Below are 22,781 nucleotides of genomic sequence, written 5' to 3'. Positions count from 1 at the left end.
ACATTGGCTGACACTACTGTATTGGCTGCATGATGGACTCATGAGATACTGAAATAGTAAGGAGCCAAATCAACCCTTTCATCTATAAACTATTTTAGTCATGGAATTTAGTCACAGTAACAGAAATTTAACTAATATATCTTTATCTCTCCTAACTTACATTTAGGCATTTTGCGTCTTGTGTATGTAAATGACAATGACAGCAATTGCCAGCAGTAGTTTGGATCCAAGGAGCACAGCTGCAAGGATTTTAGCATTGCCTGATGTCTTCAGTTCTGAAAATCAAGGAGTAGGAGAACTCATTAGAAAAATCACATCAGTGCTCTATTCTTGACCCACTGGTTGACTTCTAAGCCCAACAAAGCTCTGAGTAGTTTGTGTGTTCTATTAAATGCACTAGTTAAACTTAGAAACCAGTGAGTCAGTTACAAAATGCAGGTACCATGCTATACTCCACATATACAAGAAAGCTAAACAAGAAAGAAGGCACTATCAAGGAAGCTTGAATCTCACTCAGAGGGGGGAATAAAATAGTCATAAGACACAGATGGAAGGAGAGATTTGGGAAGGAGGGGTTTAGGGAAGAGGTATTAGAGCTTCAGGATCAGGTGTGGGGAAAGACAGATGAGATGACAAAATGGCCATGGTAATTATTGGAAATCTGCAACTGATAGTAGTGATCACATGGAAAGATCTCTATGATGAGACAGAGACATGGAATAAAGGAGGCATCCAAGAATCAATGGGGTTAGCCTTACTTGTAACTCACAACATTGTGGATGTGGGACCTGAAGAGGTCACCATCTGTAGCCAGACAGTAACCCCAGTGGAGCAATAGAGCCACCAACCCACACACAAAACTTCCAATCCAATTTTTTTCCTGTTTCCAACAAATGCAGGAATGGAGGAATGGAACAGAGATTGAGGGAATGGCCATCCAATAAGTGGTCCAGGTTGAGACCCATCCCATGAACAAGTACCAATTCCTAACCCTACAACTGATACTGTTATGTTTGCAGACAGAATCATGTTCTCTGAGAGGCTTCACTTAGCAGCTGACTGAGACAGATTCAGACATTCACACCTGAACAATGGAAGGAGTTTGGGGATTCTTACAGATGAATATTAGGAAAGATTGCAGGACATGAAGGGGTTAAGAACTCCACAGGAGAACAACAGAGTCAACTAATCTGGACCATTGGGGCTCTCAAGGTCAGAACCACCAACCAAAAGGCATACAGTGATGGACTTAGGCCTCCCTGAACTGTAGCAGATGTACAGTTTGGCCTTCATGTGGGTCCCTTATGACAGCAATAGGGACTATTCAAAAAACTTTTGCCTGAACATGGAATATGTTCTTCTAGCTGGGCTGACTTGTCTGGCTACAATGGGAGAGGAACTGTATAACATCATATAGACTCAATGTGCCTTGTTGGTTAAGGATTACCAGAGGGACCCCAAATTGCTTAGAGAAGAAGGGGAGGAGGGATAGGGGAATGATTGTGAAAGGGGTTTATCAAGTGAAATGTAAAGTGAATAAGAAAAAAAGAAAGAAAGAAAGAAAGAAAGAAAGAAAGAAAGAAAGAAAGAAAGAAAGAAAGAAAGAAAGAAAGAAAAAGAAAAAGAAAAAATAGGTGTCTATTTCTCTATTAGCCTCATGTCAGGTCTGCAACTTATAGCACCATATTTTATCAACACAATTTTACACAAAGTAGATGAAACTTTCCAACTGAACCTTTTACAGTGGTGATTGGATCTTTAGAAATTGAATGAATTCTGGCATGTTGCAGATTCATTGCAAATTATTTTGAATCATATTTATCCCTCTTAATAGCCATATATTACCTTCCTTTGTCCATGACTAAACCGCTTTGTAACAATTTAGGTGAACCATCTGGAGTGTACAAGTGAGTACTAGTTTCCCTGTGGAATGCAATAACTTAGCAGATTACTAGTTTCAACCAACCCATATACTTAGGGTTTCATCAATTAGCATCTAAAGTCTCAAACAGGTTTCTCTGATACATGGTAATCCACCTCTTTCATGTTTTCACCAATTAATTTTAAAAGTCTTGATTTATGGCTTTCGTCTATTACTACAACACTGTTATAAACTGCTTCCACAGTTGGCTTTCAGGTGACCCAAATCTGTGTTCTTGGGACATGCTTCCTAGTCCATTTCAGAATAAAACACTTCTTGTCCTCTTTGAGGAGAGAGTTATGGTTCTCTGTCAACAGTTAAATGCTTGATTTTCTAAATTCTGTGGGTCAGGGCTGGGAAAACTGATCCTTAAGGAGGGTTACAAGGTTAGTGGGATCAAGAGATGCTCATAACTGGTGGTATTTTGGATGACCCCTGAGAGAGTGTCCTTTGACCAAGATTGTTTCAGTCTCTCAAGAACTGAGGAAGAGCTGTGAACATGACATACAAATAAAAGATGGTGGTCAATGGAAAGTAAGAGAGTTGACAGACTGCCTTGTTTATAAGCACCTGGAAAATTCCAAATTTGGGGGAACAAAAGAATCCTAGTGAAGTGGAAAACATGTAACAAAAGGATGGAAATTGTATAGATAAGAGTCTATACTACTGAGCAATAGTGATTAAAAACTGCATAGTATTGGTACAGAAACAGACATGTTGATCAATGGAATAAAATTGAAGACCCAGAAATGAAACCACATACTTAATGAACACTTGATCTTTGAGAAAGAAGCCAAAAATATACAACAGAAAAAAGAAAGCATCCTCAATAAATGGCACTGGTCTAACTGGCAATCTGTATGTAGAAAAATGAAAATAGATCCATATTTGTCACCTTGACAAATAGCTCAAGTCCAAGTGGAACAAGGACCTAAGCATAAAGCCAGATACACTGAATCTAATCTAGTGAGAAAGAGCCTTGAACTCATTGGCACAGAGGGAAATTCCCTAAACAGAACTCCAATGGCTCATGCTCTAAGATCAAGAACTGATAAATGGGACCTCGTGAAACTGAAAATCTTCGGTAAAGCAAGGGGAATAGTCAATAGGACAAATCAACAACCTACAGAGTAGGAAAAATCTTCACTAACCCCACATCCTATAGAGAGCAAATATCCAAAATATATAAAGAACTCAAGAAGCTAACAAAAAAAAAAAAAGAAAGAAAATTAAAACATGGGGTATAGAATTAAACTGAGAATTCACAACAGGAATCTCAAATGGCTGAGAAGCACCTAAAGAAATATTCAAAGTCCTTAGTGATCAGAGAAATGCAAATTAAAATGACCCTGAGATTCCATCTTAGACCAATTAGAATGGCTAAGATCAAAATCACAGGTGACAACACAAGTTGGAGAGGATATGGAGGAAAGGAACACTCCTCCATTGCTGGTGGGATTGCAAACTTGTACGACTCTGGAAATCAGTTTGATGGTTCCTCAGAAAACTGGAAATAGATCTACCTATATAGACCCAGCTATACCACTCTTGGAAATGTACCCAAAAGATGCCCCATCAGGCCACAGGGGTACATGTTCCACTTTGTTCATAGTCCCCTTGTTTGTGATAGCCAGAAGCTGGAAACAACCCAGATGTTTCACGACAGAAGAATGGATACTGAAAATGTGGTTCATTTACACAATGGAATCTGACTCAACTATTAAGGACAAGGACACCCTGAGTTGCTGGGAGCCATGGCCTCAGCCATGGTCTTGTAGAAATTTTCTAGCTTACAAAACAATCCTGAGAGAACATTCATCGTCATAACAGTAAGAACGTTTGTGGGTAAAGAGGACATTGTGACCATTGGTTCCAGGAGCTAAAGATTGCCACCTGACCTTTGGAGAGCTCCCGTACTCCCCCCCCCCCCCTTGAAGCCTCCTCTTGCTTATGCTTATATTGCCATTCCTAAATAAAGTTTTTCAGAACTTGAACAGAAAATTGACTTGCTCTCATTCCTCCTCTCCCTCTCCCTCTCCCTCTCCCTCTCCCTCTCCCTCTCCCTCTCCCTCTCCCTCTCCCTCTCCCTCTCCCTCTCCCTCTCCCTCTCCCTCTCCCTCTCCCTCTCCTCCCTCTCCCTCTCCCTCTCCCTCTCCCTCTCCCTCTCCCTCTCCCTCTCCCTCTCCCTCTCTCTCCCGCTGGGTCCTCACTGATTATCCCTGCAGGTCAGGGCACTGAGTTTTTTCAGGCAAATGGATGGAACTAGAAAATATCATCCTGAGGGAGGTAACTCAGAACCAAAAGAAAAAAAAATGCATGGTATGTACTCACTAATAACTGGATATTAGCTTTTTTAAAAAGTACAGAATATCCAGGATACAGTCCACAGAACTTAAAAAGGTTAACAAGCTGAAAAGCCCAAGTTAGGATGCCTCAATCCCATTTGGAAGATGGAAGAAAGCGATCATGGCAGCAAGGAGGGAAGAAGGATGGAGGAACCTGAGTAGGAGAGGGGACAGGGAGGGGAAAGGAGGAACATAATCAGGTATTGAGTTGGAAGAACAGGACTGAAGTCCTGAGGGCCAGCAGAAAGAATTGAAACAGGCAAACTTGGGAGGTAGGAGGTGGGACAATCCTCCAGAATGTACCTGAGACCTGGAAGGTTTGAGACTCTCATAACTCAAAGTGAGGGACTTTAGATGAAATGCCCTCCAGTAGGGAGAGGGAACTTGTAGACTCTACCTCCATTAGAAAGACAGGACATCAAGTGAGGAATGGGTTTGACAACCCACAGTCAAAAACTCTGACCCATAATTGTTCCAGTCTGAAAGAACTGCAGGGACAAAAATGGAGAAGAGCCTGAGGAAAAGGAGGTACAGTGACAAGCTCAAATTGGGATCCAGCTCAAGGGAAAGCCCCAAGGTCTGATACTATTACTGAGGCAATGTATGTTCACAAAAAGGGGCCTATCATGATGACCCTCTGAAAGACCTAACAAGGAACTGAATGAGCCAGATGCAGATATTTACATTCAACCAATGGACAGAAGCTGCTCACTGCTGTGGTTGAATTAGGGAAAAGTTGGAAGAAGCTTAGGAGGCGAGTGACCCTGTAGGAGGACCTAGGATAGTTTCAACTATCCTAGACCTGTGATATCTCTCTGTGCTATCCAGTGTTCTGTGTCTCCACAAGATAGCAAAAATACCCAGGAGAAAACAAGAAAGGACAAGGCCAGGTGCATTTCTAGGCCTCAAGCCAAGGAAGACAATTATCAATGTACTTCAAATTTTATTTCATTTATTTCTGCAGGCCTCCTCATGAAACCTTGAGAGTCTAAGGGAAATGTTCCTAGATTTACCGTTATTGTAAGCCAGAAATGTACATATATAACAAAATTACCACAAAGCTAGTTTCATTCCTCATTACCCTAGTTGTTTCCCATTTCTTTCCTTCCTTCTTTCTTTTTTCTCTCTTTCCTTCCTTCCTTCCTTCCTTCCTTCCTTCCTTCCTTCCTTCCTTCCTTCCTTCCTTCCTTCCTTCCTTCCTTATTTTCTTTCTTTCTCTTTCATTCTTTCTTCTTCCTTCCTTCCTTCCTTCCTTCCTTCCTTCCTTCCTTCCTTCCTTCCTTCCTTCCTTTCTTTGTACCTATATGCCTTATGTCTAGTCTGTGCCAAGAATTTAATTTAAAATTGAGTGTGTAGTCATCTGTATCTCCACTTGTAGGTTTCAGTTGTACTTATTCTCAAGTAAAAAACAGAGTATCCTATATCAATGAAGCTAGATTTGGTTCATTTTCAAATTGTTAATATCAAGGGACACAGATGCAAGCCTATTGATCAGGTAGAAATTATCTCTAGCCTTAAATCCACACATAGTTCTGGACTGTTGTGAAGAAGGCAGTGTGTCCTGTAGATGTCTTATGCTGAGGTTACTATATGCAACAGGCTCCATTTGATAATTATCATACACAATTCTATTTGTACATATATGAATCCTGACTCCTTCTTAAATGACCAGCCAGTCAGGAAGGTAAACAAGTGATTTTTGAAGTCAGGCTATCAAAATACCAGTCACAATTTATTGGGAATTTCTGGCTGATCTGATACTGCCAAGATTGTAGCAACCAAACCTTTGGTAAAATTAAGATCATAGTACATGTGAGTGGAGAAGTTACACAGGTTAAAGTCAAAATTCTTTTTGACATCCAACAAGTGATTGATTAAATTCTGAACTTTAATTAATATGCATCAGATTAAAAACTCAGGTGACATCACATGTTTGCAAGAATGTGGAGAAAGAAAAACATTCTTCCATTGCTGGTGGGACTGCAAACTGGTACAACCACTCTGAAAATTAATCTGGAGGTTTTTCAGAACATTGGAAATAGATCTACCTGAAGACCCAGCTATACCACTGTTGGACATATATCTAAAAGATGCCCACATCATGCCACAGGAGCATGTGTTCCACTGTGTTCATAGTAGCCTTATTTGTGACAGCCAGAAGCTGGAAACAACCCAGATGTTCCACAACAGAAGAATGGATACAGAAAGTGTAGTTCATTTACACAATGGAATATTACTCAGCTATTAAGAATGAGGGCATTCTGAGTTTTGCAGGCAAATGGATGGAACTAGAAAATATCCTAAGTGAGGAAATTCAGACCCAAAAGGACATGTATGGTATGTACTCACTAATAAGTAAATACTAGCCAAAAAATACAGAATACCCAGGATACAATCCACTGTACTCAAGAAGGTTAACAAGCCGATGGGCTAAAGTGAGGATGCCTCAATCCTACTTGGGAGGAAGAAGAAAACAATAATGTGGGGCAGAGGGAGGGAGGAACCTGGTTGGGAGAGGGGACATGGAGGTGAAAGTAAGAGCATGATCAGGTATGAGGGGTGGGAAACAGGAGTGAAGCCCAAGGGCCAGCAGAATGAATGGAAACAGGCAACCTTGAGAGGTAGGAGGTAGAGAGCTCCTCTAGAATGTGCCAAAGACCTAGGAGGTAAGAGATGCTCAGGACTCAAAGGGAGAGAACTTAGATGAAATGCACAACAGTGGAGAGAGGTAACTTGTAAAGGCTATCTCCAGCAGAAAGAGAGGACATCAAGTGGAGTGATGGGGTTGCCATTCCACAGTCAAAAATTCTGACCGTGAATTGTTCCTGTCTAACAGGTGCCATACCCACTCCAGTGAAGTCTGTGTGGCAAGCTCAAAAGCTTGGATGCAGTTCTAAGGCAAAAAGTTTCACAGAATCTTAGTCTCCTGGAGCCTTGGCATCCAATAGCAGAAATGCTCCAAACTTGTCCTTGAGATAGTCAGTGAGTGGATCTGTGTGCTTTCTTTCAGTATTGTTCTATTATAGGTGCCACCAAGAAATGATTTGTCAAATACCTAAGCTAGATTGAACTTTGCTTCCTGGCCTTCACCACTGTCCTAGGCAGTCCTGGAGCCAACACTGTGCTTGAAATTTCATAAGAATGTTACTCATTCACATGAAATGCCCCAGTGTTGACAGTAATCAGGCACCTCACAGTTTGCCAGATAGGAGTTAGTAATCTCAGGGCTTGTTCAAAATAGTAAACTTAGGATCCTCATTACAGTTAGGTATGGCAGACTACATTACATATTAGAAGAAAGTTGGTGAGTTACTCTAACAAATGGAGATTCCCTACAGACACTTAAAAGAGCAGCCAAGCTACTCTCATATGCAAGAATTTACAATGGCCTAAGAAGAAGGAGGGTTGTGGTTTAAGGAAGAACTATAGTATTCCATTATTCATGAAAAGGTCAGCAAGAGCAGAACCCCCCTGGTACAAACTTTCACAAGGCTCAGAGGAATAGCATAAATGGTGACTAGAGTGTGAAACCTTCACCTGACTCCTGTCAATAGCTGACTTTAGATAGGGCTGATCTTATCTCAATTGTAAACACTGCCTGGTTCCTGTTATGCTTTATGTTTGAATTTTTTTGTTTTGTGTCAGATATCTTCAATGTACCTTGACTGATGTGTCACCTAACTTCTTTGGTTTCTTCTGTAATATAAGTCTGATGCTCACTTTGAGAAATTACATTCAGATACAGTCCTCTCTCTGTGTCAGTGTCTGTTTATAACATCCTGCTGATTCTTTGCTCACCTGAACACTGAAGCTCTGGTTCCCTACGGGTTGAGGGACACATTGAGTTCAGTCCATGGCAAACAGAGACAAAAATCAACAACAGACTTAGTGAAAGGAGATCCAGCAAAAGACCCAAATTGGAACCCAGCTCAAGGGAGGCTCCAAGGCCTGACAATATTACTGATGCTATTCTGAGCTTACAGAAAGGGACCTAGTGTGGTTGCCCTCAGAGAGGCTCAACAAACAGCTGAAAGGGTCATATGCAGATACTTACACCCAAATAATAGACAGAAGCTGGGGAACCCTGGTTGAATTAGGAAAAGGCCTGAAGAAGCTGAGGAGGAGGGCAACCCTATAGGAAAGCCATCAGTCTCAACTAATCTGGATCCCAGAGGTTTCTCAGAGACTGAACCACAAACTATGCCACACCAACTCCAATGGAGTCTGTGTATCAGTGAAAGAAAAACTCCTTGAATGGCTACCAGACCCGAGGTTTGTGCTATGTGGAGCTAGGCCACTTGGAGGTCCCTGTTAGTACTAGCCAGGAAACTGTGCTGGGTTCTTTGACCTCAGTGTTCTTGACCACGGTGCTGGTTTTCTGTAGCAAAAATAGCTGAGAACCTGATTCGAATTGCCTGCAATGTCATCCCACCAGAGATTTTGTCTGAAACAGCATAATTGATTTTGGAGATCTTGCAAACAGAAAATATGATTTTGGGTGCCATCATTAATTTAATACAACAATTAGATTTAGACATTAAAGAATTGTCAGAAGTAAAAGAGAAACTATACAGGATGAAGAAATCCAGAATTTATAGGAGTTAGGACTAACAGTGAGGAGGGTGAATTAGTCATTTCTAGTGAAGGTGAGTAGAGGATGCGGGGAAGTACCTAGATATTGTGGCCTTTACAAGTTTAATCCAACAGATACTCCACTTTCCTAAAATTTATGAAAAGAACTTAGATGGATTGTGAAAAATAGGAAGAAAAATGAGATATTCAGAATTAAGTTTATGGGAAAGAATAAGAAGTAGTAGGGATCCTTGGTGTGCCTTAACAGATGAGCAACAGTGGTCCTTGAGATGGCATGTGTATGTTTTCCTATCACTTGGAGATACTCTAGATGGCCAGGAGTAAACATATTTGGGAACAAAAGAAATAAGCAAGAAATATTACAAAGTTTAGATTGGGATTGCATGTGCTGTTGAATAAGATGATTAGAGTAGTAAATAAAAGGTTATGAGAGCCTTGTGTCAATATGAAAGTTCAGTCTGGCAGCAAAACTACAGGTGGGCACCAAGGGGTGATTTAATTTCCTAGTAAGCTATATTTGTGTTAGGTTTAAAGAGGAACTAAGATGTGTTATTTGCCAAGAGAAAATTGTTCCTTCTTGATTGTGAATATAATCTGAACCCTAAAGTAAAAATTTTTAAGCAGCTTCACCACTGAGTGCTTATCTGTCTGTCACACTGATCCTATTCCCTACGTGGTTCCAGTCACCTTGGGTTCCTGACCACTTACGTGGAATTCCCACTGTGCAGTCCAAGGCAAAACTAGGCAAAATACATTAGCTGATATGAAGCCCCTGACACATATACAGCAGAGGAGAACCTTGTTTGGCTTCAGTGAAAGAAGAGGCACTTAACCCTTGAGAAACTTGAGGCCTGAAGGAATGGGAAATCTGGTGTGATGGTGGGATGAGGAGGGGACAACTTGTTGGAGACTTGCTAGGAATAATGGTATGAGGAACTGTGTGATGGTGGACCAGGAAGTGTATAACAACTATACTATAAAAACAGATTAAATACTATTACTCTTACTACTACTACTACTACTAATAATAATAATGGAAGAAAGTCACTCAGAAACAATATTATTGTGTGTTTCTTCCTTGCTATTGGCACTACCATGAAAATACCGCCTATTGAGCAAAATCTTCTATAACTTGACATCCTCCTTTTTTTTTAGTGATCTGCTCACTAAGTTCCCCAGTGGCTTTCACAGTATAGTCACTTCCCCCAGAGAGGTTAATGATATAGAGCACATGACCATGACATTGGAGAAACACAGTGCTGTTGTTGACCTTCTGTATCATTAACTTACATTTCTGAGTAAAGGGGAGAAATTTCTGGCCTTGGAAATTGTTCTAATGCAGATGCATAGATTGTAGGAAAGACTCACCCTGAGATTAAAGTTGAAGAGGGCTTTAAATTATTTGAACCTTAGGAAATTTGAATTTGCTCACTGAAAGATGTCTCTAGCACATTACTTGGGTTTTAAGGGATTGTGTTCTGCAGCATGGCCCTTGCTGTTCTGAAGCATGAGCGGGTTATATCAAGTCTCAATTCGCTGTGCTCATGCTCTATCAAGGGAATAATCCCAAATATCTCCTCTTGCTTCAAATCATGTACGCGCCATTCCAGATACCAACACCCATATCAGTACAACTAAAGGAACATGGATCTGGATTCTTTTTCACTTTCCCAGGAAATTATAAAAGTAGCCAGATGAAGAACCTAATTTCATGTCAATAAACCAAAAGACTATGAGGGAAAATGGAATGTCCAAGATCACATGACCCAATAGTAGCACACTTACAGTGTTGAAATATTTCCTAGCAGTCAGCACTTTCTCTAAGTATGTTGAATAACATAACTCCTTCATTAGAACATGTTCATATTCTCTGCTAGTAGGAAGAGACTATCCTGTGTTGAAGATCTTGTCCTGGGTACATGTCAAAAAGTAACAGTACTAGGGAGTCTCCGAACACCCGCAAGGACCCACACATGATCCCCCACGGGATCCTAAGACCTCTGGTGAGTGGAACACAGTGCCTGCTCCAATCCAATCACACTGGACTGGAGACTGCATTAACTAGGGAAGCAGATATCTCTAACTGATCAGGGGCACAAGTCCCTTCCAGTCCACTCCACCACCAGGGTGCCTTGCATGCGGAGTTTCCGGACACCCCCAAGGTCCTCACAGAACCCTCCACGGGATCTTAAGACCTCTGGTGAGTGGAACACAACTTCTGCCAGGAGGCAGGTTCGAACACCAGAAATCTGGGCACCTTCCCTGAAAGAAGAGAGCTTGCCTGCAGAGAATACTCTGACCACTGAAACTAAGGAGAGAGCTAGTCTTCCAGGTCTGCTTATAGAGGCTAACAGAGTCACCTGAGGAACAAGCTCTAACCAGAGACAACTATAACAACTAGCTTCAGAGATTACCAGATGGGGAAAGGCAAACATAAGAATCCTACTAACAGAAATCAAGACCACTCACCATCAACAGAATGCAGAACTCCCACCCCACCTAGTCCTGGGCACCCCAACACACCCAAAAAGCAAGACCCGGATTTAAAAGCATATCTCATGATGATGGTAGAGGACATCAAGAAGGAGTTTAATAACTCACTTAAAGAAATACAGGAGAACACAGCTAAACAGGTAGAAGACATTAAAGAGGAAACACAAAAATTCCTTAAAGAATTGCTGGAAAACACGACCAAACAGGTGATGGAATTGAATAAAACCATCCAAGACATAAAAAGGGAAGTAGACACAATAAAGAAAACTCAAAGTGAGGCAAAGCTGGAGAAAGAAAATCTAGGAAAGAAATCTGCAACCATGTGAGCATCAGCAACAGAATACAAGAGATGGAAGAGACAATCTCAGGTGCAGAAGATTCCATAGAGAACATTGGCACAAAAATCAAAGAAAATACAAAAAGCAAAAAGATCCTAACTCAAAACATCCAGGAAATCCAGGACACAATGAAAATACCAAACCTATGGATAATAGGAGTAGATGAGAATGAAGATTTTCAACTTAAAGGGACAGCAAATATCTTCAACAAAATTACAGAAGAAAACTTCCCAAACCTAAAGAATGACATGCCCATGAACATACAAGAATCCTAGAGAACTCCAAGTAGACTGGACCAGAAAAGAAATTCCTCCCGACACGTAATAATCAGAACAACAAATGAACTAAATAAAGAGAGAATATTAAAAGCAGTAAGGGAGAAAGGTCAAGTAACATATAAAGGCAGGCCTATGAGAATTACACCAGACTTTTCACCAGAGACTATGAAAGCCAGAAGAGCCTGGACAGATGTTCTACAGACACTAAGAGAACACAAATGCCAGCCCAGGCTACCTGGCCAAACTCTCAATTACCATAGAGGGAGAAACCAAAGTATTCCAGGACAAAACCAAATTCACACATTATCTTTCCACGAATCCAGCCCTTCAAAGGATAATAACACACACACACACACACACACACACACAAAATACAAGGACGGCAATCATGCCCTAGAAAAAGCAAGAAATTAATCCCTCAACAAACCAAAAAGAAGACAGCCACAAGAACAGAATGCCAACTCTAACAACAAAAATAAAAGGAAGCAACAATTACTTTTCCTTAATATCTCTTAATATTAACGGACTCAATTCCCCAACAAAAAGACATAGACTAACAGACTTACTACACAAACAGGACCCAACTTTCGGTTGCTTACAGGAAACCCATCTCAGGGAAAAAGACAGACACTACCTCAGAGTGAAAGGCTGGAAAACAATTTTCCAAGCAAATGGTCTGAAGAAACAAGCTGGAGTAGCCATTCTAATATCGAATAAAATTGACTTCCAACCCAAAGTTATCAAAAGAGACAAGGAGGGACACTTCATACTCATCAAATGTAAAATCCTCCAAGAGGAACTCTCAATTCTGAATATCTATGCTCCAAATGCAAGGACAGCCACATTCATTAGAGACACTTTAGAAAAGCTCAAAGCACACATTGCACCTCACACAATAATAGTGGGGGACTTCAACACACCACTTTCATCAATCGACAGATTTTGGAAACAGAAACTAAACAGGGACACAGTGAAACTAACAGAATTCATGAAACTAATGGACTTAACAGATATCTACACGGGACCTTCTCCAAAATTGACCATATAATTGGTCACAAAACAGGACTCAACAGATAAAAAAATATTGAAATTGTCCCATGCATCCTATCAGACCACCATGGACTAAGGCTGATCTTCAATAACAACATAAATAATAGAAACCCAACATTCACGTGGAAACTGAACAACCCTCTTCTCAATGATACCTTGATCAAGGAAGAAATAAAGAAAGAAATTAAAGACTTCTTAGAGTTTAATGAAAATGAAGGCACAACATACCCAAACCTATGGGACATGATGAAAGCATTTCTAAGAAGGAAACTCATAGCTCTGAGTGCCTCCAAAAAGAAACTGGAGAGAGTACACACTAGCAGCTTGACAACACATCTAAAAGCTCTAGAAAAAAGGAAGAAAATTCACCCAAGAGGAGTAGACGGCAGGAAAATAATCAAACTCAGGGGCGAAATCAACCAAATGGAAACAAGGAGAACTATTCAAAGAAGTAACTAAGCAAGGAGTTGGTTCTTTGAGAAAATCAATAAGATAAATAAACAATCATCCATCCTGACCAAGTAGGTTTCATCCCAGGGATGCAGGGATAGTTCAATATATGGAAATCCATCAATGTAATCCAGTATATAAACAAACTCAAAGACAAAAACCACATGATCATCTCATTAGATGCTGAGAAGCATTTGACAAAATCCAACACCCATTCATGATAAAAGTCTTGGAAAGATCAGGAATTCAAGGCCCATACCTAAACATGATAAAAGCAATTTACAGCAAACCAGTAGCCAACATCAAAGTAAATGGTGAGAAGCTTGAAGCAATCCCACTAAAATCAGGGACTAGACAAGGCTGCCCACTTTCTCCCTACCTATTCAACATAGTACTTGAAGTCCTAGCCAGAGCATTTCGACAACAAAAGGAGATCACAGGGATACAAATTGTAAAAGATGAAGTTGAAATATCACTTTTTGCAGATGATATGATAGTATATATAAGTGACCCTAAACATTCCACCAGAGAACACCTTAACCTGATAAACAGCTTCGGTGAAGTAGGATATAAAATTAACTCAAACAAATCAATGGCCTTTCTCTACACAAGGAATAAACAGGCTGAGAAAGAAATTAGGAAAACAACACCCTTCTCAATACTCACAAATAAAATAAAATATCTTGGCTTGACTCTAACTAAGGAAGTGAAAGATCTGTGTGATAAGAACTTCAAGTCTCTGAAGAAAGAAATTAAAGAAGATCTCAGAAGAAGGAAAGATCTCCCATGCTCATGGATTGGCAGGATCAACATTGTAAAAATTGCTATCTCAATGAGCATTGTATAGAGAGGAAGATTTCTCACACTATGATCTCCTGATGCCAGACACTCAATGTTTTTCTGGGAAATCATATCTATCTCAAAATGGGCACAGGTATCCCATTCTACAGAAGGAAAACTAAGAGTCAGATTAAATGAGTTGCCCAAGATTTAATGACCATTATATACCATGTGTGCTTTGGCATGCTGTTGAATTGGTTGACATACAGTTGTTTTCCTCTGAGAGATCTGTCATCATCTCCACATTACAGATGAAGACACTGAGGCTGAAACAAAAACTGTCTTTTATTCCTTACTGTTTCAGAGGTTATTTTCTGTGACTTCACATTCATTTATCAAAAGAAAGCTGCTGTTCTCCACTAAAGCCATCCCAGTGACATTGCACTATTTCTACCCTAAGACTCCAATTTGAGGCATTTTCTGCTAGATCCCTGCTCCAGGCAGCTCTGCTCAGAAAGAGGCCTTTGCTCCAGGGGACCTGGATTTCTGTATATCCTGATTTATTTCATCATTGCATTTTCAATACTGAAAACAATTGGCAGCTCTTTTCTCTGGTTGCTGCTCAGAGAATAAGTTATGTAGGAAGAAAAGCATGTGTACTGTGTTACTTCATGAGGCAGAGGTTGTAGTCAACACTTTCCTCTTCATGACCTTTTCACATCTGGTCCTTCTATGAACCTCAGGGTCTTCTCTAAGGGAAAATGTGACCACACTTTTATAGAACATGCTTATGGAGAAGAAAACATAACAGATATGGCATATGGCAATTACTGTTTGTTGCTCCTCTGTCTGCCAACATCATGATGAAGAACATCCTTATAACAAATGACATGGCACATGAAGCTAGGATCACTTGAAACTATGGACTGCATCTTACCTCAGTCACTTGCAGATTGTGGTTTGCTATACTTTGCATCTCCTAGAACTTCTGTGTCCTTGTTATGAATTCCTTGTATGAATTCAAGGTGAACACATTCTCCTTGCCTCTCTTCACTGAAGGGTTATGAGGAGATTTGCTACACCACACCCAAGTGGAGAAACGGTAAAATCTTTATAAACTTATTTACTTTAAAATGCCACAGCCCTCCTACAGAGAGGACATTTTTTTGTTTATGACCAAGGGGGATGTAGCTGCTAAGCAGCAACCACTATCTACAAATTTAGTAGCCCAAAATAAATACAAATGAAATATTCATGGCCTGCAATCTGAAATATAGTATCCCTAGCTGAATGAAAAAAAAAATGTAGTACTTACCAAGGACTATCAACTCAGTGCCGCCTCCAGACTGAAGCTCAGTGTCAGGCTCTGATGATCCTTTCTGGAACTTCACACAGTAGTAGGTACCAGCATCAGCAAAAGTGACATCACTGATGCGGATAGAAAAGTCCAGGTTGTTTCTCTTTGTACTATCTGAAGCATTTGTTATTCTGTGGAAGTGTTCTCCTGTGTAAGAATATATCAACATTCTACTCTGTCCTACACCTCGGTACCACCTGATGGGCCCCACTGGGAGTAGGGATGTCACTGTGCAGTTCAGAGTAGCCGACCCTCCAGCACCAACAGAAACTGATTTCTCAAGCTGGATCACCTTCAACTCTTTATTAGCTGCTCCTACAGAAAACAACAGTTAGTGCTCATCCTGATGGAAAGCCACAAGCTCCTCAATTTTGTGATAAAACAAAAATAAAAATGAAAACAAAACATGTTACTCACTAGAGCTCAGCATGTTCCTGAACATAGTTCCTGGTTGGACATTTCAATACAAGAATATAGTACAGACAAAGAAATTGAATAACATAGATACTTCAAACTTGGCAGAATTCTGATTGCAGCCCTAATTTTTTTGGAATTATCATGCTTCATCAGTATCGGCTTCTGTTTTATTTTCTGTGAATGTAGCCTAGAGAAACTTTGTTATAATGGTGATGGGTGTGATTGTGTGACTCTTTTACACCAAAGAGATATGAATACAAGTGATGAAGTATAGTGAAGTATACATTTGATTAAAAGATCCTTATTATGGTGTTTGCTGTATCAGGTAGAGTGATCATGTCATAGATATGTCCTAATAATATGCATCCTAATTAAGAAATAAAACTTCCAGCTAGAACATGTTAGAGCCTCATCTTCCATCTGAACCCTTCTATTCACACTTTCTTGATTTAGAGCCCAACGACACGAGGTTATCACACCCAAGATAAATCTACACCTCCCAACCCACTTTATTCCCAACCCCTATTCCACTACTCAGGTGAACATCCACTACTCAGGTGCAGGTCATGCCATTCACAAAAGGCCTACCTATGGTCTGGACTTCCTAATCCATTGGTTTGGAAGCTAATACGCAAGCCACTGATGCATTCCTGTACACACTGCCCTTCCCCCTTTCCATGTACCTTCCCCTATTTGGACAAAGATCTGCTGCTCACACAAGCCAGAACAGGTGAGATCCCCATCTTCAATCTGAACACTTCTATGCCCTTCTTTCAGAACGAAATGACTGAAACTTCTAAAACCTTGACCACCACTTGCCCTTGCTTACATGTGTTGATGGACGGTTTGCCTTGAGGAGTTCAGAACAATCCATCCATAGATCCATCTATCCATCCATCCATCCATCCTTCCATCAAAATGTGTATGTATTTTGTCTATATATATTTGTGTGTGATATGAATGCATGTAAGCATGTGTGAATGCTTGTGGAGTTGATTGTGACAATTGGACCCAGCCTGAGTTTGGGTATATTAATAGATAGATAAGAGATAGATAGATAGATAGATAGATAGATAGATAGATAGATAGATAGATAGATTTACACATTTGTCAATATAAAGCATTTTAATTCATTTCCTTTCCTTCCTCTCTGGCTCACAGAGTTAAGAAGCCTCACCAGAGAGGCTTCTGGCCAATGGACACAGTATAGAGCAATAGCAATAAAATTTTCACTCAATTCCCCACTGCTAGACAACAGGTATTAATTGCCTAAGCCAATGATTTTAAACACAGAATAAGCAAGAAAAGTTTTTGCACTTCTTAGAAGTTATAATCAACAATCAAGTATAGTTAGAGAGAGAGAAGGCCATAGAATAATCATTCTTCAGTGCTACCTCTAAGTCCAATGATGTGTCCCACTTCACACCATTCCACGATGGTCTGGCTCCTGGCATCAACACACACCCACACTTTCACACCACTGTATAGCCCCACACTCCTGCTATTCATGTAGTTACCCATTACTCAGGTGAAGGCCATGCATGATATCCAGGAAAGTTAAGAGCCATACCTGCTGTATTAACCCTCCTAATCTCTCAGAAGCTGTGTTCCACTCACCAGCAGTCCCAAAATCCTGAGGCGGGGGTCGTGGGTAGCTGGCGGGTGTCAGGCAACTCTGCACTCCAGCTACCCCAGCCTACAGAACTCCAAATAGACTGGACCAGAAAAGAAATACCTCCTGACACATAATAATCAGAACAACAAATGCTCTAAATAAAGATAGAATACTAAAAGCAGTAAGAGAAAAAGGCCAAGTAACATATAAAGGCAAGCCTATCAGAATTACACCAGATTTTTCACCAGAGACTATGAAAGCCAGAAGATCCTGGACAGATGTTATACAGACACTAAAAGAACACAAATTCCAGCCCAGGCTACTATACCCAGCCAAACTCTCAATTAACATAGATGGAGAAACCAAAGTATTCCACGACAAAACCAAATTCACATATTATCTCTCCACGAATCCAGCCCTTCAAAGGATAATAACAGAAAAAAACCAATACAAGACCCAATATTTTGCTGCTTACAGGAAACTCATCTCAGAGAAAAGGATAGACACTACCTCAGAATGAAAGGCTGGAAAACAATTTTCCAAGCAAATGGCATGAAGAAACAAGCTGGAGTAGCCATTCTAATATCTGATAAGATTGACTTCCAACCCAAAGTCATTAAAAAAGACAGGGAGGGACACTTCATACTCATCAAAGGTAAAATACTCCAAGAGGAACTATCAATCCTGAATATCTATGCTCCAAATACAAAGGCAGCCACATTCATTAAAGAAACTTTAGTAAATCTCAAAGCACACATTGACCTCATACAATAATAGTGGGAGACTTCAACACACCACTTTCACCAATGGACAGATCATGGAAATAGAAACTAAACAGGGACACAGAGAAATTAAGAGAAATTATGAATCAAATGGATCTGGCAGATATCTACAGAACATTCTATCCTAAAACAAAAGGATATACCTTCATCTCAGCACCTCATGGTACCTTCTCCAAAATTGACCACATAATTGGTCACGAAACAGGCCTCAACAGATACAAAAATATTGAAATTGTCCCATGCATCCTATCAGATCACCATGGACTAAGGCTGATCTTCAATAACAAAATAAATAATAGAAAGCCAACCTTCACGTGGAAACTGAACAACACTCTTCTCAATGATACCTTGATCAAGGAAGAAATAAAGAAAGAAATTAAGGACTTTTTAGAGTTCAATGAAAATGAAGCCACAACATACCCAAACCTATGGGACGCAATGAAAGCATTTCTAAGAGGAAAACTCATAGCTCTGAGTGCCTCCAAAAGGAAACTAGAGAGAGCACACTTTAGCAGCTTGACAACACACCTAAAAGCACTAGAACAAAAGGAAGCAAATTCACCCAAGAGGAGTAGACGGCAGGAAATAATCAAACTCAGGGGTGAAATCAACCAAGTGGAAACAAGAAAAACTATTCAAAGAATCAACCAATCAAGGAGCTGGTTCTTTGAGAAAATCAACAAGATAGATAAACCCTTAGCCAGACTCACTAGAGGGCACAGGGAAAGCATCCTAATTAACAATATCAGAAATGAAAAAGGAGACATAACAACAGATCCTGAAGATATCCAAAACACCATCAGATCCTTCTACCAAAGGCTATACTCAACAAAACTGGAGAACCTTGATGAAATGGAGAAGTTCCTAGACAGATACCAGGTACCAAAGTTGAATCAAGATCAGGTTAATGATCTAAACAGCCCTATATCCCCCAAAGAAATAGAAGCAGTCATTAATAGTCTCCCAACTAAAAAAAGCCCAGGACCAGATGGGTTTAGTGCAGAGTTCTATCAGACCTTCAAAGAAGATCTAATCCCAGTTCTTCACAAACTATTCCACAAAATAGAAACAGAAGGTACTCTACCCAACTCATTCTATGAAGCCACAATTACTCTGATACCTAAACCACAAAAAGACCCAACAAAGATAGAAAACTTCAGACCAATATCCCTTATGAATATTGATGCAAAAATCCTCAATAAAGTTCTTGCTAACCGAATCCAAGAACACATCAAAACAATCATCCATCCTGACCAAGTAGGTTTCATCCCAGGGATGAAGGGATGGTTCAATATACGGAAATCCATCAACGTAATCCAGTATATAAACAAACTCAAACACAAAAACCACATGGTCATCTCGTTAGATGCGGAAAAAGCATTTGACAAGATCCAACACCCATTCATGATAAAAGTCTTGGAAAGATCAGGAATTCAAGGCCCATACCTAAACATGATAAAAGCAATCTACAGCAAACCAGTAGCCAACATCAAAGTAAATGGTGAGAAGCTTGAAGCAATCCCTCTAAAATCAGGGACTAGACAAGGCTGACCACTTTCTCCATACCTATTCAACATTGTACTTGAAGTCCTAGCCAGAGCAATTCGACAACAAAAGGAGATCAAAGGGATACAAATTGGAAAAAATGAAGTCAAAATATCATTTTAGCAGATGATATGGTAGTATATATAAGTGACCCTAAAAATTCCACCAGAGAACTCCTAAGCCTGATAAACAGCTTCGGTGAAGTAGCTGGATATAAAATTAACTCAAACAAATCAATGGCCTTTCTCTACACAAAGAATAAACAGGCTGAGAAAGAAATTAGGGAAACAACACCCTTCTCAATAGTCACAAATAATATAAAATATCTTGGCGTGACTCTAACTAAGGAAGTGAAAGATCTGTATAATAAAAATTTCAAGTCTCTGAAGAAAGATATTATAGAAGATCTCAGAAGATGGAAAGATCTCCCATGCTCATGGATTGGCAGGATCAACATTGTAAAAATGGCTATCTTGCCAAAAGCAATCTACAGATTCAATGCAATCCCCATCAAAATTCCAACTCAATTCTTCAACGAATTAGAAAGTGCAATCTGCAAATTCATCTGGAATAACAAAAAACCTAGGATAGCAAAAACTCTTCTCAAGGATAAAAGAACCTCTGGTGGAATCACCATGCCGGACCTAAAGCTCTACTACAGAGCAATTGTGATAAAAACTGCATGGTACTGGTATAGTGACAGACAAATAGACCAATGGAATAGAATTGAAGACCCAGAAATGAACCCACACACCTATGGTCACTTGATCTTCGACAAGGGAGCTAAAAACATCCAGTGGAAGAAAGACAGCATTTTCAACAAATGGTGGTGGCACAACTGGTTGTTAACATGTAGAAGAATGTGAATCGATCCATTCCTATCTCCTTGTACTAAGGTCAAGTCTAAGTGGATCAAGGAACTTCACATAAAACCAGAGACACTGAAACTTATAGAGGAGAAAGTGGGGAAAAGCCTTGAAGATATGGGCACAGGGGAAAAATTCCTGAATAGAACAGTAATGGCTTGTGCTGTAAGATCGAGAATTGACAAGTGGGACCTCATGAAACTACAAAGCTTCTGCAAGGCTAAAGACACCATCAATAAGACAAAAAAAAAACACCAACAGATTGGGAAAGGATCTTCACCTATCCTAAATCAGATAAGGGACTAATATCCAATATATATAAAGAACTCAAGAAGGTGGACTCCAGAAAGTCAAATAACCCCATTAAAAAATGGGGCTTATAACTGAACAAAGAATTCTCACCTGAGAAATACCGAATGGCAGAGAAACACCTGAAAAAATGTTCAACATCCTTAATCATCAGGGAAATGCAAATCAAAACAACCCTGAGATTCCACCTCACACCAGTCAGAATGGCTAAGATCAAAAATTCAGGTGACAGCAGATGCTGGCGAGGATGTGGAGAAAGAGGAACACTCCTCCATTGTTGGTGGGATTGCAAGCTTGTACAACCACTCTGGAAATCAGTCTGGCGGTTCCTCAGAAAATTGGACATAGTACTACCGGAGGATCCAGCAATACCTCTCCTGGGCATATATCCAGAAGATGTCCCAACTGGTAAAAAGGACACATGCTCCACTATGTTCATAGCAGCCCTATTTATAATAGCCAGAAGCTGGAAAGAACCCAGATGTCCCTCAACAGAGGAATGGATACAGAAATTATGGTACATTTACACAATGGAGTACTACTCAGGTATTAAAAAGAATGAATTTATGAAATTCCTAGCCAAATGGATGGACCTGGAGGGCATCATCTTGAGTGAAGTAACACAATCACAAAAGAACTCACACAATATGTATTCATTGATAAGTGGATATTAGCCCAAAACTTAGGACACCCAAGATATAAGATACAATATGATAAACGCATGAAACTCAAGAAGAATGAAGACCAAAGTGTGGACACTGTGCACCTTCTTAGAATTGGGAACAAAACACCCAGGGAAGGAGTTACAGAGACAAAGTTCGTAGCTGTGATGAAAGGATGGACCATTTAGAGACTGCCGTATCCAGGGATCCATCCCATAATCAGCTTCTAAACGCTGACACCATTGCATACACTAGCAAGATTTTGCTGAAAGGACCCAAATATAGCTGTCTCTTGTGAGACGATGCCGGGGCCTAGCAAACACAGGAGTGGATGTTCACAGTCAGCTATTGGATGTATCACAGGGCTCCCAATGGAGAAGCTAGAGAAAGTACCCAAGGAGCTAAAGGGATCTGCAACCCTATTGTTGGAACAACATGATGTACTAACCAGAACCCCGGAGCTCTTGTCTCTAGCTCCATATGTATCGAAAGATGGCCTATTCGGCCATCACTGGAAAGAGAGGCCCATTGGACTTGCAAACTTTATATGCCCCAATATAGGGGAATGCCAGGGCCAAAAGAATGGGAATGGGTGGGTAGGGAAGTGGGGGGCGGTATGGGGGACATTTGGGATAGCATTGGAAATGTAATTGAGGAAAATATGTAATTAAAATATTAAAAATTAAAAAAAAACAAAAGGAGATCAAAGGGATACAAATTGGAAAAGATGAAGTCAAAATATCACTTTTTGCAGATGATATGATAGTATATATAAGTGACCCTAAAAATTCCACCAGAGAACTCCTAAGCCTGATAAACAGCTTCGGTGAAGTAGCTGGATATAAAATTAACTCAAACAAATCAATGGCCTTTCTCTACACAAAGAATAAACAGGCTGAGAAAGAAATTAGGGAAACAACACCCTTCTCAATAGTCACAAATAACATAAAATATCTTGGCGTGACTCTAACTAAGGAAGT

General features: G+C 40.1%; 1 protein-coding gene across 1 annotated transcript in view; it reads right to left on the bottom strand.

Moving 5' to 3' along the window:
* Positions 1-22,781, bottom strand: part of LOC110288822 (signal-regulatory protein beta-2-like) — a 134,900-nt gene that overhangs the window by 983 nt on the left and 111,136 nt on the right. Inside the window, exons 3-4 of the mRNA XM_085836074.1 lie at positions 15,564-15,920; positions 161-275 (exon numbers count right to left, since the gene is read on the bottom strand). Coding sequence (XP_085692200.1) covers positions 163-275; positions 15,564-15,920 — 470 coding nt within the window. The 3' untranslated portion in view covers positions 161-162. The remainder of the gene's footprint in view (positions 1-160; positions 276-15,563; positions 15,921-22,781) is intronic.

The sequence above is a fragment of the Mus caroli genome, unplaced genomic scaffold (assembly GCF_978045245.1).
Source record: "Mus caroli unplaced genomic scaffold, Mus_caroli_1 scaffold_3, whole genome shotgun sequence".
Lineage (NCBI taxonomy): Eukaryota > Metazoa > Chordata > Mammalia > Rodentia > Muridae > Mus > Mus caroli.
The sequence above is the reverse complement of the archived record's forward strand: the minus strand, read 5'-3'. Positions and strand labels throughout refer to the sequence as shown.